Source organism: Pseudophryne corroboree, chromosome 5 (assembly GCF_028390025.1).
Source record: "Pseudophryne corroboree isolate aPseCor3 chromosome 5, aPseCor3.hap2, whole genome shotgun sequence".
In the NCBI taxonomy this organism is placed as follows: domain Eukaryota; kingdom Metazoa; phylum Chordata; class Amphibia; order Anura; family Myobatrachidae; genus Pseudophryne; species Pseudophryne corroboree.
This window is the reverse complement of record NC_086448.1, coordinates 294,301,700-294,317,280: the sequence shown is the minus strand read 5'-3', so window position 1 is coordinate 294,317,280 and position 15,581 is coordinate 294,301,700. Positions and strand designations below refer to the sequence as shown.

Here is a 15,581-nt window from a genome sequence, read left to right as displayed (position 1 = left end):
TGGGATCCCTGTGGAAACCTGTGGACATAGGAGAAATACCGTTATCAATGGTAAGTTTTTACCATAACGTATATTTCTCCGGCAGGGTCCACAGGATAACAATGGGACTTCCCAAAGCAATTTGTAGTGGCTCCTGATTAGATAGGAGAACCTTACGCCCGAATTCAGCATCATGAGAGGCAAAAGTATTCAAGGCATAATGTCTGATGAATGTGTTATTGGAAGCCATGTGGCTGCCTTACATATCTGTTCTGCTCTAGCTCAATGTTGTGCTGCCCATGAAGGACCTTCCTTACGTGTAGAGTGAGCAGAGACATTAGCCGGAACAGGGAGATCAGCTTGAGAATATACTTGTGAAATCGTCATTTCGAAGCCATCTCGCTAGTGTCTGTTTAGTAGCAGGCCATCCCCTCTTGTGAAATCCGTAGAGGATGAAGAGAGAATTTGTCTTTCTGATGGCACTGGTACGATCCATGTAGATCCTTAATGCCCGGACTACGTCCAGTGACGCATCTCCCGCAGGAAATCCCGATTCCTGAAAAACCGGGACCACAATATCTTCATTAAGGTGGAATATAGACCACACCTTAGGAAGATACCCAGACCTAGTTCTGAGAACTACTTTATCTGGATAAACATCAGAAAAGGAGATTAACATGACAGTGCTCCTAAATCTGACACTCTTCTAGCCGATGCCATAGTCAGCAGAAAGAGAACTTTAGCTGTCAACCATTTAAAATCCACTTTATTTAGTGGTTCAAACAGAGCAACTTGACGTGCTTTGAGGACTAGATTTAGGTCCCCAGACCCTGTAGTAGGAACAAAAGAAGGTTGAATGCGCAGCATTCCCTGGGAAAGAGTGCACACATCCAGCAATTTGGCATTTTTCTTTCAGAACCATACAGTCAATGCTGACACTTGTATTCCCAAGGAAGCCACCCCTAAACCTCTATCCATTCCTGCCTGAAGGAATGCTAAAACCCTGGAAACTCTGCAAGATTTCGGGTCCATACTTCTTCCATTGCATTAATAAATATAAGCTTGCTATATTTGGTGATAAATACGAGCCAAGGAAGTTTTCCTTGCTCTGAGCATCTGTGAGAATCCTCTGGACTTCAGGATATAGATTTCAAGAGCCACGTCATCAAGACAGTCGATCCAGATATCTGTGATAGCAAGGACCCTGTCTTAGTAGATCTGGACGTAGAGGAAATAGAAAAGGTATTCGACATTTTCTGCGGATCCATGTACCAACGCCTTCTGGGCCAAGCCGGGGCTTATTAGAATCCCGGGATCTTTGTTGTATCTTCCTCACTATCCTGGGTAGCAGGATGATTTGAGAAAACACATAAGTGAAATGAAATTCCCATTAAAAAGATGTCCACAAAGATCACTTCCTTTTGTTCCTGACCCAATTATGGCTCTTTGTTGTTCAGATGGGACTCCATGAGATTTATCTCTGGCCAACCCCATTTGTCTACCCGAGTCTGAAATGACTTTAGGGTGCAAAGCCCATTCGCTTACCTGAATGGCGTGTCGACTGAGAAATCTGCTCTTCAGTTTAGGACTCCCGGAACGAACCCTGCGGACAAGGCTGGAAGATGGAGTTCTGCACACTTTAGTATGTGATTTACCTCCTTTCTTGCTGTTTAGCTGCGTGTTCCTCTCTGAAAGTTGAGGTACACTACTGCCATTTACATGTCCTTGCAAATCTGGACCGATCTTCCTTTAGGAGTGTCCCGTGCCTGAATCAGGACCCAGTATATGGCCCGAAGTGCTAACAGATTTATTAGCAGGCAACTTTCTTCTGTGGTCCATAGTCCCCGGAATCATAATCTTCTGGACAATGGCCCCCAAGACTGGCATTTGTTGTCAGGATCTCCCAACCTGATATTCAAAAAAAGGTGTCCTCTGATCTAGATGGAATGTCTGTAGCCTCCAAGCTACTGACTTTCTTACCTTTTTTGCCAGTACCACGTACTTGTTTGTGTACTGTCCATCTGCCCACCTACACCACCTGGTATTCACAGGTGGTCTTACTCTCAGAGAATTTAACCAGGCACAACACTGCTTAACTTCCAACATCAATGAGATTGGGCATATCCAGGCTGTAGATGGAAACAGATGCTGGAGAGGTCTCACTCCACCATGTGTATTGTTAACACCATGAAATCCATCATTCGTATTGCTGCGTGAATTGATCTTGTTTGACTATATAACAACTCCCCTAGCTTTACCTTTGATATCTTGTTCCGAGGTAACTACTTTCTGCAGACTTGAATTTAGTACAGCAGCGTTTTTCAACCGCTGTGCCGCGGCACACTAGTGTGCCACCAGCGGTTCTGAGATGTGCCGCCAGAGATGCCCGCTGCATAACCCTGCCGCTGCCTCACTTGAAATCATATTGTCCGATGTCGGGCTCGGGCGGCGCTGGGCTCTTCCGGGTAGCCCAGACGCAGCCTGGCCCGTAACCTGTATGGAGCAGCAGCGTGACTCAGCGTGCTCCTCCACGTCACCTGCGCGCCCAGTGCTCCTCCACGTCACCTGCCGGCCGAATGCTGCTCCTGTGTCCTCGGTCCTCGCTCCTCACCGCTGGCTGCAACGCTGAAGGAGAGAGACAGTAAACAGCTCCTGCCTCCTCCACAGCTACAGAACTAACCTACTCAAGTACAGTAGGTTCCTGTAAATTTTTATTTATTGTTACTGTGGTGGCCAATGTGTGGTGTAACTAATATAGGGGCCAGTATGTTCTGCATTTACCATGCGGGCCAATTTGTGCAGCAATTACCGTGGGGCCAATGTGTCCTGCAATTACAGTGGGGGGCCATTATGTGCTGCAATTACCATGGGGGCCAATATTTTCTGCAACTATTGTGGGGGCCAATGTGTTTAAATGGCTGAGGGGGCCAATATGTGTTTTGTTCCTGTTTAGGTCAATGTGTGTTGACCCTTCACCCCTCCCCACCCCCCGTAGTGGTTGTGGGGAACTGATGGTGTGCCTTGGCAATTTAAAAATACTGTTCGGTGTGCCGTGAGTTGAAAATGGTTGAAAATCACTGCAGTACAGCCACACCGTGAGTCATGTTGCGGAACCGGAGATGATTTTTGCCAATTTACAAACCACCTGTGTCTCTGCAGACAAGTTATTTGTATGTTGTAGATGACACAGAAACCTTTCCTGTATTTGTGCCAGGATAAGAAGGTTGTCATGGTATGGCAATTTTCTTATCCCCTGCTAGCGGAGATAAATTGCCATAATCATTTTAGTAAATACTCTGGGGCTGGGGCTAACCCAAAGGGTAAGGCCTAAACTGAAATGTTGCTGAAGGTTGGTAAACCTTGAGATAACACTGATGGACAGTGCTATAGGAGCCTGAAGGTAAGATTCCTGACTTATCCAGGAATACTATGTATTCTACTGGCTCCCCACCAACCTATGGAGTGCCATGTCTCCATGTGAACCGTGTTACCCAATTTTATCTGTTTTTTAAATTGAGAATGGGGCGTGGGATCGTTTTTGACCCAGGTGGGAATAAACCCCCCCATTGTGCATGGGTTACTAGAATGACTATTTCTGACAAAACATTTTCTGAATTGCTTCATGCAAATCCCTCACCTACGCCTCTACCCGAGACGAGCTGAAACAGAAGAACCTTTGAGGAGAATGGATCGAGAAGGGAAAGTATAACCTTAGAAATACCGCTTCTTGCACCCAGGCATCTATTTGTATGTAGACTGTTACCAAATCTGTGCAAACTGAAGAAGTCGGCCCCTTATCCTTTTGGAGTCCCCCAGAAGGAGGGCCGCACCATCATGCTGATGGTCTATCCTCTGGTTTGGAAGCTGGCCCTCTGGTTGCCTTTGCTTCTTTGCCTTACCAAACTTATTGTATTGAGGCTGTTACGTTCCCTTATGACTGACAAAGCCGAAACCGGAACCCTAGGTTTGAGGTTATATGTGGAAGGAAACGTGACCTTCTTGGAGTCTGTTTCTGACTCCAGAATAACTGTTAACTCCTTCCCAAACAGAAACTTCCAGCCAAGGCAAAGTTTTCAGAACCTTCTTAGATTCTGAATCAGCTTTCCATGTATGTGAGCCAAACTGCTCTTCGAATAGCTATTGTTATTGCTGATGCCCTAGAACATTAGTGTCCATATGAGCTATATGGAATTCTTGCTCCCTTGCAGGCGCTGAAAATCTGTCTCTCAGTACCCTAGCCAAATGTACCTACAGCACCTGGTATTTCAAGGTGGTCTCCCCTCCAAGAACTAACCAGGCCCAACACTGCTTAGCTTCCAAGATCTAGTGAGATTGGGCCTATTCAGTGTGGTGTAGCCGTAGATTGCAAAGTGAAGTCATGGCTGGCCTTATGACTGCCCCAGACAAAGAGAATATGGTCTTTTTGAAAACCATTCTTTTGCCGGCAGAGGCCATATAGATTTTTGCACTATCAATGATGTGCATATCTACTTTGGGAGGCACTTCCCTATTTTAAACAGTCCCCAGCTGGAAAAAGATATTGGAATCCCATTTACCGTGCATTCTATTTTATTGGGTGTAACCCAAACTTTTTTCCTGAAATCTGCCCTCGTGAAGAGGCCCTTTTGGGATGTTTAAACACAGGTGTTTTTAACCCAGGCTCTGCTGCCTTTATTGACAGACTAGCCTTTTCTGCTCTCATTTATTCCGCTTATTCATTTAGCTGATCCCTTTTACCTGTTCTTCATATGCTGAAGTAGAGTATATAGAGCTTTCATCGTCTGATGATTATCATGTGTAGCCTGTGAAGTTGAGGATTTATTTACATTCGGTTCATCAGCTTGTCTTATTGGAGAAACTGTTGGGGATGATAAATAATCGGTACTTTCACAGTGTACTACACAATTTGTGACTGTAACCACTTTTTCCTAAAGTGATATCATGTGTGACCCTACCCATGCACCTGCATTGAGGATCAGAAGGTCCACCGACAATCATTTATATTAAGTCAGCAATCACACTAGCAGTCAATCACATGTTATATATTAATCATATGAGCATATTATCAACTACAAACACATCTCAAAGTATGTAGGAGTACATATTACTGAATTCTGTTCTATACAGATCTTTAATGTATTCAGACGCATTGCGAATAAAACCACAGTAATGTACACAGACTCATATGCAATAGGCACTAAAGTTAACTATTCATACTAACAAAAGTAGATAGAAATTTAGTGCTGTATAACCCGTACTCAGTAGAGTGGGATACAGGGAGACTTACCCCACTTCCAGGATCGATCAATACGTTAGCGAACACTGAGTGGATCCAGACACTACTAGTGTACACTGCTGCTGCGGGAATTTTTAGTGAACACATACGCTCAGTGGACGTACTGTGCATGCAGACGCACCAGTCTGACCCGGTCTCCTCGCGGTAACGCTTAGTGTACACAGATGCAGCGGCCTATGCTGTGACCGAAACCCCTCGTGGTTGCGTCTGAGATGGAAGTGAAGCAATCAGTTCATGGCGGGAGACTCGGCGGAAACTGGTCATGAAGTGGGGGGAGGGGCGACCAAGAGAGCGTCTGACTACCCACCGCTGACATCAACCCTAGGGATCGCAGCCTCATACTAATCCTGGTGCCTTATGATCCCTAAGGCCTAGCGCTGGAGCACCCGTGGTGGCGGCGCGCCAGCTACTGTTTGGTAGTCTCCTCCCAATACAGTGTGGCTGTGTCTGTATTCCCCTTCTAAGTGAAACCGATGCCTTCCCTTCTCCCCGTGCTCCGGCCACAGCCTGATAACGTCTGCTGGACCTGCTAGTATATCCGTCACAGACGCCCATCGAGACAACACTTGTACCGTGGGTAAGCGTTGTTGCGACCCGGCAGAGAGTTGTTGGAGCGACTCTTTCCAATATGCTTGTAAGACGCTGTTAGGTAAGAGCACTCAGAAAACATAGTAAGACTATAAAAATAAATTAATAAAGCTTAGGGCTGCCAAAGAACAGCAGCCCTGTGACCATGGTCCGGCTCCTGCCACACTGCCTGAGCCAGTGGGCAGGGATATATGGATGAGCCTGTTGCATCATGGGAGGACTGAAAGCCTGTGATCGTTTGGTGCCAATCCGCTGTCGCCAGTGCCGTAACTAGGCATTTTAGCGCTGTGTGCAAGAAACGGCATCAGCACCCCCTACATGCAAGATAGGGGCAGTGCGCGTCGTAGGCGTGCAAAAAATATATAGGGGCATGGCTTCATGGGGAAGGGGCGTGGCCTCAAAATAATACCAATTCATACTACTGTGCACAGTAGTCTCCATTATTCAAATTACGCTGCACAGTAGCACCACTATACCAGGACGAGCCCCTTTTTACACATTACGACAGACAGCGTCCCCCTTTTTATACATTACGGCAGACAGTGTCCCGTTTTTACACATTACGACAGACAGCGTCTCCCTTTTTACACATTATGGCAGACAGAATCCCCTTTTTACACATTACGGCAGCCAGTCCCCCTTTTTACACATTGCGGCAGACAGAATAGAGAGAGAGATACTTACCATCTCTCCCCGCTGGCAGTCAGGCTCCTCTGTGCTGGCAGATGATCAGATCCCGGGCAGGGGAGGAGAAGGAGGAGGGAGGAGGACTGGAGCCGCAGCAGCGCTACGTAATTGGTAGAGGCGCCGCTGCAGCAGTCCCCTCTCCTTCCGCATTGGCTGCCTCTGGCATGGCGCACACAGCAGAGGCAGCTTGCAATGAGTCAATTTGACTCATTACAAGCCGCTGGCCATTGCGCCCTCAGAGCAACTGCGCTGTGTGCCAGGCACACCTGGCACACACGTAGTTATGGCGCTGTTTTGTAGTGATCCCCAAGCACTGTGTGGCATATGGGGGGACGCACAGGGAAGATCTATCAAACAGGATCCATATCAAATAAGATTGAGGGGGAAAACGTATAACAAGGACAATATGGGATAACTACAAAAACAGACATAGGTGAACTGTAAAGGGGAGGTAAGGGGAGGTGTCATTTGAGAGCTCTCCAGTGGTCAGTCTGCTGGTCCGGAAATACAAAGTATACGGTAATGTGTATACAGTTAACTGTAAGAGAGTGTTCACAGGGGCAAGTCTCCGGGACTTACAGTTTGAAATCATATTGCTGCTTCGGTGGCTCCTTCTCCGGATTGGGATATCACTTAGCAGGTGATTGCTAGGGTAGCCGTTCCTTGAAGTGAAATCCCTGCTAATGCAGCTACCTTACTTTGCGGCTTCACGATGTCTCCCTGTGCAGCTCCTCCCTGAAGCCCGCTTGTCTAGTCATTTGAGCCAGCGCAGGTGCAGAGACTTACGTGAGAGTCAGGATAGCCGCCAGCGCCTGCAGCATCAGCGCTACACTGCATTGCGGCACAGCAGTTGGGGAATAAATTCTGATCTGCGGTGGGGGGGCCCCTTCATAGAGTCGGAGAGGGGGGCCCGGGGTACTTACCTCCTGTGACCCCCCTTAATATGGCTCTGGGGGTGGGGGGGAGCAGCTACGCCGTCCTGCAACAGAGCCACGGAGACCACAGCATGGAGACAACAAGCTACAGCGCCCGGCAACCAATCTATATTACATGCTGACAAGGTTGCCAGGGGCTGCAGCTTGTCGGCTGCACGCTGGTTTCTCTTATGCGGCGCAGCCCTGTGCGACGTGTGTGGGTCAGCGGATGCGCTGTGGGCAATGCACCGTTGGCCCACATGTAGTTACGGCACTGGCTGTCGCTCCGTCATATCACATTGTTATCCTGTGGACCCTGCTGGAGAAAAGCTTTTTCCAACTTTTTTAGGTCGAATCTGTATTCATCCTATTCAAGTCATTTGCCGTTTTTTTATGAGTGTATTAGGTGAAGAACATGAATTTAACCCTATCCAAAATGATTTTAGTAAAAAAAAAATGAAAAAAAATGTTTTGTTCTTTAAAAAAAAATATTCCCAAAACATTGGAACATTGATCGGGAACATCGTGACCATCTCGACTTTAATTTTTAGTGCCCGGATAGCTGCCAGGTACACGGGGGGCTTGGAGGCGATGAGTTACACTTACCAGCAGCTGATATTGTCTGCAGCCTCTGGGGGATCCTGCAGTGCTGACCGATCAGCAATGATCGGCAGCACGGCAACTCTGGTGGCTGGTTGCTGGAAGGCAGAGGAACCTTCTGGTCCCTCTGAGAGCAGCAGCGGGGGGAAGTTTCCTTTCCCTGCCGCTGCTAACACCGTGTATCTGACAGGTCGCATCCTGTGCGACCAGGTCAGATTAAGCACTTGCAGGCATGGTCGCATCTGATGCGACCATGCCAGGCAAGTGGTTAAAACGGCAAGTGGTTGTCGAAAACGGGCTAAACCCGTCAAAAAGGCCTACAAATTGAATAGTGCAGTGTCGGATCCTCTTCATCGGAGAGGATCTGACACCAGTTGAATACACCTATATATGTGCGTTGAAATACATTTACCCCATAGTGATCTGTGCAGTGTTTGACTCTTTGAAAAAGCACCCAAAGGTGCAAAACGCATTAGAGGGAGAACTTTCTGATCATTCCACAAGAGATCTTTGCTACTTTGTGAGCTTTGACATATCGGATAATTTCCTAACAATCTGGAAGCTAAGGACGGCCAAATTGCACTTGCATGGCAGTAATCACCTTACCGGAGCCAGGAGTTTCAGACCTGCAGACGTCCAAATCCAAGCGGCACCAGCTTCCGAGTTCCGAGAACAGCAGCCAGAGCTAGCGTAGACTGGTGAGAGACGCACACCACCCACCCCCGCGAACGCCGGAATCATTCTTCGGCTTCACACACTGAGCCGGAGTGGTCAGCTCTATTCGTAAAAACAACAGCTCAGTATCGGTGCTTTAGACAAGTGGTCCATCATATATACAGATTCCATATAAAGGACTATTATTCGATATATTAAGAACTTTTAGATAAGTGAAACTAAATCATTTTTTAAGTGCACAATTTTTTGAGTCACGTGACTTAATTATAGATTGCGACATTGGATGTCCTATAAGAATACTATTTGAAAACATGATATGCAAAATATTTTTTATGTTCAAAAAGTAAAAGAAAAAACTTTTATGATATCTGTACTTTTATTGTTTTTTGATAGTTATACATTGGATTGTAAAGACAGTATCCAATAAATAAATCAACTGGTTGAGAAATACACATTTCAGCTGTTCATATATGTACCTTGTAATGTTATAGCGCAAACAGTCATTTCGGGTTTTTTTATTCCTTTGTATATTTTTTGGCGAGGGGAGGTCCTTCATTTTCACCATAGATTAGCTGTGTGAACACACACGACTGCACTGAGTTTGCAGCTTGGAATACTATCAATCCATTTTGGATAGGCTATAATATTTATAAGCGCCTGAATTCTTTTTTCTTGTGGTTCCTCTAGTAACTTTACCCCGGTTATTATTTAAATACCAATCTTAAATATAAAAAATACAAAAGAAGATCCCCAATGGCGCAAAGGCAACTTTAGAGTCTAACAACACAAATGTGTAATATAAAACAGTTTATTAAAATAACACAATAGAAACTATTTTATCTCCGGAGATACTTAGACATATTTCTCTTGTAACCATTTACGTGTTACTTTATAAATATATAACAGATAAAATATGTGTCAATACAGAACACACAATGTTGCCACCATTGTCCTAATATATCTTTGTAAGAAATGTTGGATATACTGTATAATGTCTACACAATAATGTTATTATACTGGCATTGTAAACAGTCCCAAAGGATCAATACACATGCGGGGGTTAAGCGGAGAGACCGGGTAGGCTGCAAGGCACTGTTGGATTTTTAAATATTAAAAATACCTTTATTATTGACTACCTTAGCAAGTTTTCAATGCAAAACAAATGCAAAGCTATCCAACTTAGCTCATAGAGTTAGACCAGTTCCAACAGCGAAAGTAATGTACAAAGGTTATTGTGATTGTTTTAAAGTAATTGAACTTTCATGTATTGTTCCCTAAAAGTCTACTTTAATACTTTCTAAAAATAAAATGAATAGAAAAAAAATCCAGTTTTACAACAGACAGTCTCTAAATCGCATTTTAAAACCAAATAAAAAGTCTGCAAAGCCATAATTAAACTGGTTATTTTTTCAGGAACAAAAATGTAACAAGCATCTACTTTTTTCACTTGTCTTTAATCATTAATCTTTTATGTTGTTTTCCTAAACTTTTGCTTTGTTTATACCCCTTTCAGACAGAAACAGAAATTACCGGGTGAAGCAGTTCCACATGGTAATTTCATGGAACACACAGGTTCTTTTTCTGTATGAAAGGGTCGACCCGGGTTGTAATTCCCGTGACTTCGACCCTGGAATCTACCAGGGTCGGAGACACGGTGATTTCGACATAGGTTGACCCTTTCACACAGACAAAATACCCGTGTTGATCTGCAAATTACAAGGGTAGAAATTCTCGACCCGGTAATTTGCATGTCTGTGTGAAAGGGGGGTCAGGCAGGTCCCGACAAAACAAACCGGCTTATTGCTGGGACTTTCAGACTTTTCAGTCTGAAAGTGGCGTAAGCTTTATTTATGTTTTAGTAAAGTCTAATATATTGCACTCTTATAAATGGCTCTTTATATCTCTTATACCCCATTCAAGCTAGAAGCAAAATCCCAGGTAATTGCACATGCACATGCAGCAACCTGGGATTTTGCTTAGTGTGAAAGTAAACCACTGGGACCAAGTTCCGGGTTCCCAATCCTGCTCTTTACCAGGCTGAAACTTGGGAAGTTGCCGGCTGTTGACCCAGCAAATTCCTGGCTCTGAGTGTGTAAGTGGTATAAGACAACCTTTCCCAGAACCTAGTTCTAGGGTGGGAGAAAAATGTAAGCTGTGTGTACAATATATAAAAAAAAAGTTTTTTTTTTTTTTATTAAGCTAGAATATATTTGGATGTTTAGTTATGAACTGCTGTCATATTGTGAATTAGATCTTTTGTTGTTATCTGCCTGTCTTCTCATCTTCAGGGAATTGAGCGACTGAAGAAGGAAAATCCAACTTGGGAAAAGACCAGTAGCTGGGATGGGTTGAAACAAGCGTTTGGTGGTGGTTTCTCTCCTTCATGGTTCAGCCCTTTTGCAGGAACTCTTTACCAAAAGGTGCCATCAGATATTGAGACTGGTTCACTTGGGAAGGACAGCGAAATAGTCACTGGAAGGTTGGTTGGACATGTGGAAGTCATTGAGGTGGGATCAATTCAAGGATGCGCCAATACATTAAAATAAAAAGCCAAGAAGGATTGTGGCTTCTTCTCATCTAACATGACCAATTTAAGGTGCACAACAACTGTACTGTGCATATACAGTATAAGGATTGGCATTTTGTGATTTCTTTGTTAACGTCACCTTAGGTTGACTTTAATGTACTGGATTTTATTGTATTTCACACGTAGTTTAATATTTTACCAAATGCATTGTTTCATCTTTCTGGCTTCCTTCAGTGCCTTTCACCAAGGCTGTTAGATCACCCAAGTAATGTTTATAACACATTACTGCTGTACCCCAGCAGCAATAAATGTGTCAGGATGATGTAAATGCCTTGGTGGTAACAATTTTATTAGGGGGGGGTTCTAGGATGGGTGATTTATTTTAATGGGTTGGAACATTATACTTATAATAATACTTCAGAGCCTTAGTTTACATCTTGATACTTAGTAGTTAATTGATATTTGTTTTAAATACATAGATCATCCTGTGATATCATGTGCAGTACAGGGCCTTGCCGGTTGATAAATAAGGCCTCAGTATTGTATAACCATTTATAACCATTTAATATAATGCCTTTCACTCACTGGAAATAACCATAAGCATGTTAATCCTGGATAGGAAGCTAATTGCATGTCAATGGCCGTCTCTAACTGGAATAGGCATTAATCTTATTTTTAATTGGGGGTTTATATGTGAATATATCTGATAACTAGAATTTAAAGGCAGTATAACCCCTGAAGTTGATGTTTATAATGTTATTTATTATTACAATTATGTTTACAACTAAATCCTAGGATAGCATTGGATTGTAAGTGGTAAGTTAAGGCGAAATTTACCAGATATTTTCTCTATTGTTTTTCTGTTGCATTTAAGTGATTAAAATACTGCTAGTCGGGATCCCGACTGTCACAATGCCGACGCCAGGATCCCGACTAGTGGTGAAATGTTGTAGACGGAATACCGGCGACACAGGCTATTCTCCCACTGTGGGTGTCCACGACACCCATAGAGGGAGAATAGAACCTGTGGCACGCACAGCGAGCCTGCATAGGGCTTTCTAGCACTCTACCCAGTGCTGGCATTGCGGCAGATGGGATCCCGGTGTCGGGATCATGACAGCCGGCATCCCGCCCACCGGCATTTCAAACTGATCCGTATTTAATGGCCTTGTCAATTAGTCAGCTTTGAGCATAGGCTACGTTGATTACCTTAGGCCGGGTGTGTCAGGCTTAAGTGTGGGACATGTTTGTTTCAAACATCACAGGAGGGTAATTCAATTGGACTGTTGTGCGCCCTCTGCTGGCTGTCTATGGTAATGGACATCTATAAGAGCAATTTAATTGTTGGTCTGATCAGATGTCAAATAGCATTTAATGCTGCTAAGAGCACTGGGTCCGTCTAAAAATTTCTACTGAGCATCTAAAGTTCAAGTTCGGGCACTTTGGGTGCCCAAACTACGGACTTTTCACACTCTTTTTTTCATGCACCTCCAGAAGCTGCAAGAAAAAATGTGACTGATTCAGTTAATCAGTACCAGATTAAGGTCCACATGGGCCTGGAGCTGAGATTTAGGAAGGGCCTATTATGTGCCGTTCGAGGTAGTGTGATCAGCATCGTAGAGAAGTGGGAAGAGGGGGTGTGGTGACATACTATATCACTGCACTACCTCCCCACACTACATTACTAAGCTACCTTTCTGCACTACATCACTGAGCTACCTCCCCACATTACATTACTGTGCTACTTCCCCAAACTACATCGCCACACTATATCACTATGATACGTATTCACACTATATCCCTGCAGTATATCACTACGCTACCTCCTCACACTACATCTCCACACTATTTCACTCCACTACCTTCCAGACTACATTCCCGCACTACATCTACCTACACACACCACCATACTGCGCTACCTTCCCACACCACATTACTGCGCTACGTTCCCACATAATAATACTGCGTTACTTTCCCACACCACCGTACTGCGCTACCGTCCCACACCACCATACTGTGCTACCTTCCAAAACCACATTACTGCACTACTTTCCCACACCACCATACTGTGCTACCTTCCAAAACCATATTACTGCGCTACTTTCCCACACACCTGTGCTGTGCTACCTTCCCACACCACATTACTGCAATACCTTCCCACGCAACATTACTGCGCTACCTTTTCACACACTATCACTACACTACCTCCCCCACAGTACTATACTACCTCCCCACTCTGCAGCACTAAACTACATACCCATACTACATCACTACACTGCCCCACACACTACATCACTACCTACTTACTATACTACATCACTACCTACTTACTATACTACATCACTACACTGCCCCCTCACTACCTATCCATACTACATCACTCAGTACCCCCTCACACACATGACATAACAGCAGTAACTCGCCACACTTCATCACTGCATTACACTGCACTAACCTTCCCTTCCATTACATGAGAACATACCCTACACAGGCCTTTACCTGTAAGGAGGATGCCTGTCTCTTTCCTCTGGTTCCTGGCTCCGCCTCTGGAGAATCAGCATAGCGAGGACAGGCTCATATAGGACAGAGTGTAAGGAGGGACGAGCCTGAGAATAGGGATGGGGGAAACAGACAGCACCTGAAGGTATAGGAGCAGGAAGGGGGCAGGTCTGGTCCTGGACATGGGAGGTGGGAGGGCTATCTGGACGTCTCTGCCTGGTAACAATGCAGCAGCAGTAGCAGCAGGGCAGCCCATGGCTGGGGGAGGGACCAGCCACAGCATCGTACACCAGCAGAGGTGAGCAGCAGGCAGGCGGGACTCAGTGCGGGGGTAGAGGGGGGGAGTGGGGGTGTTGATGCCAGAGGGCGTTGCATGCTGCAGTAGACTGAAACATTTGTTTTCTATCTACAGCTGCATAGAGATCTGCAGCAGCTGTAGGCTTATTTTGGTGGGTGGGCCTGGAGCTGCAGCTCCTTCAGCCCCATTGTTAATCCAGCCATGCGGCTAATGGGCACCTGATCAGAGCAACAATTGAATTACTTTGATAGATGCCCATTACTATCGATGGCCAGCAGTGGGCACAGGGCACAATTAAATGTTCCCCACTGAATTTTGTACATTATGAAACTTAAGATAATTTGCTTATTGTTTATGCTCATAAACTAATACTCACATCAGTTGGTTAATATAATGTTAAGATATAATCATTTAGAATCTACTTTCCTGTTTATTCATAGTCTGTAAGTACAAATCTAACGGTAACTTCAGTATTTTATTATTTTTTATTGTAATGAATTTTTTGCCTAACTGCCTGTTATAGCAGTGCCGCAGAGAGGGGGCAGGTACTAATTACCCAGGCCCGGGCTGGTTGGAGGAATCTGGCGGGGGCCCGCACCTGGATATACTTACCTGGCTCCGGCAAGTGTGTCTCCCCCGTGGTGCCATCTCCCCAGTGACATCATTGGGAAGATGGCACCGCAGTGTGCAAACAAAGACTCTTCTACTGTGCTCTCTACTGCACCATCTTCCCAAATATCACTCTGAAGACGTTGCCAAGGAGGAAGATCCCGTTTGCCGGAGCCAAGTAAGACACTGATCCCCCCCCCCCCCCCTCCCCTTGTGGTCACGTCCCCTGTTCCACTCTTCCAATTTGACATAATTTTGCTCCACCGTGCCCCCTTCCATGCCGCACCACGCTCCCTGTTATACCGACCGACAGTGAGGGCAGCCAGAATGTCGGTATGTATGGGTTAAGTTACTTTAACAACTATCTGCACTTGATTTTGAGGAACTTAAAGGCAGATGAACCATATATTTTATTTACTTTCCCCTTCTATTCATCTAATGAGATACATAAACAGATGGGTCCACGGTTATCTTGACTAGTGTTCTGCACCTAGGCACAACATGACTTATTAGCATAAACCCTTCATCTATTGTTCTCAGCTGCAATACAATACAGAGAACAATACCGCAGGGGATTCAGGACGACTGGCCAGTCTCAGTTAATCCTATTAAAGGTCAAGATAAACATGGATCCATCTGTATAAGCAATGTTATTATTGCATGATTTCTGTATGTTATAGAAATTGTTCATAAATCTGATGGCAGAGTTTACAATGCAGTGTATTGCAGTTATCTTTGTCTCAGGAATACTCTCCATGTGGCTTCCTAAAATCTACTTGTCATCTTACCCTTGTGTGATATCTGCCTACAATACAATGATGGAAGCTTTGGCAGAGGATTAGTATTGTGCACCTGTGGTAAAATGTATCTGGGGCAAGTAGGTGCAGAAGCTATAGAAATTCTGTGAGA

General features: G+C 44.8%; 1 protein-coding gene and 1 pseudogene across 1 annotated transcript in view; one reads left to right on the top strand and one right to left on the bottom strand.

The window, feature by feature from the left end:
- ZDHHC3 (zinc finger DHHC-type palmitoyltransferase 3) overlaps nt 1-14,079 on the top strand; it is a 157,881-nt gene extending 143,802 nt beyond the window's left edge. The window contains exon 7 of the mRNA XM_063922414.1: nt 11,028-14,079. Within this exon, the coding sequence (XP_063778484.1) occupies nt 11,028-11,285 (258 nt within the window). The 3' untranslated portion in view covers nt 11,286-14,079. The remainder of the gene's footprint in view (nt 1-11,027) is intronic.
- Nucleotides 4,225-4,343, bottom strand: LOC134929735 (5S ribosomal RNA; annotated as a pseudogene).
- Nucleotides 14,080-15,581: the final 1,502 nt, after the last annotated feature.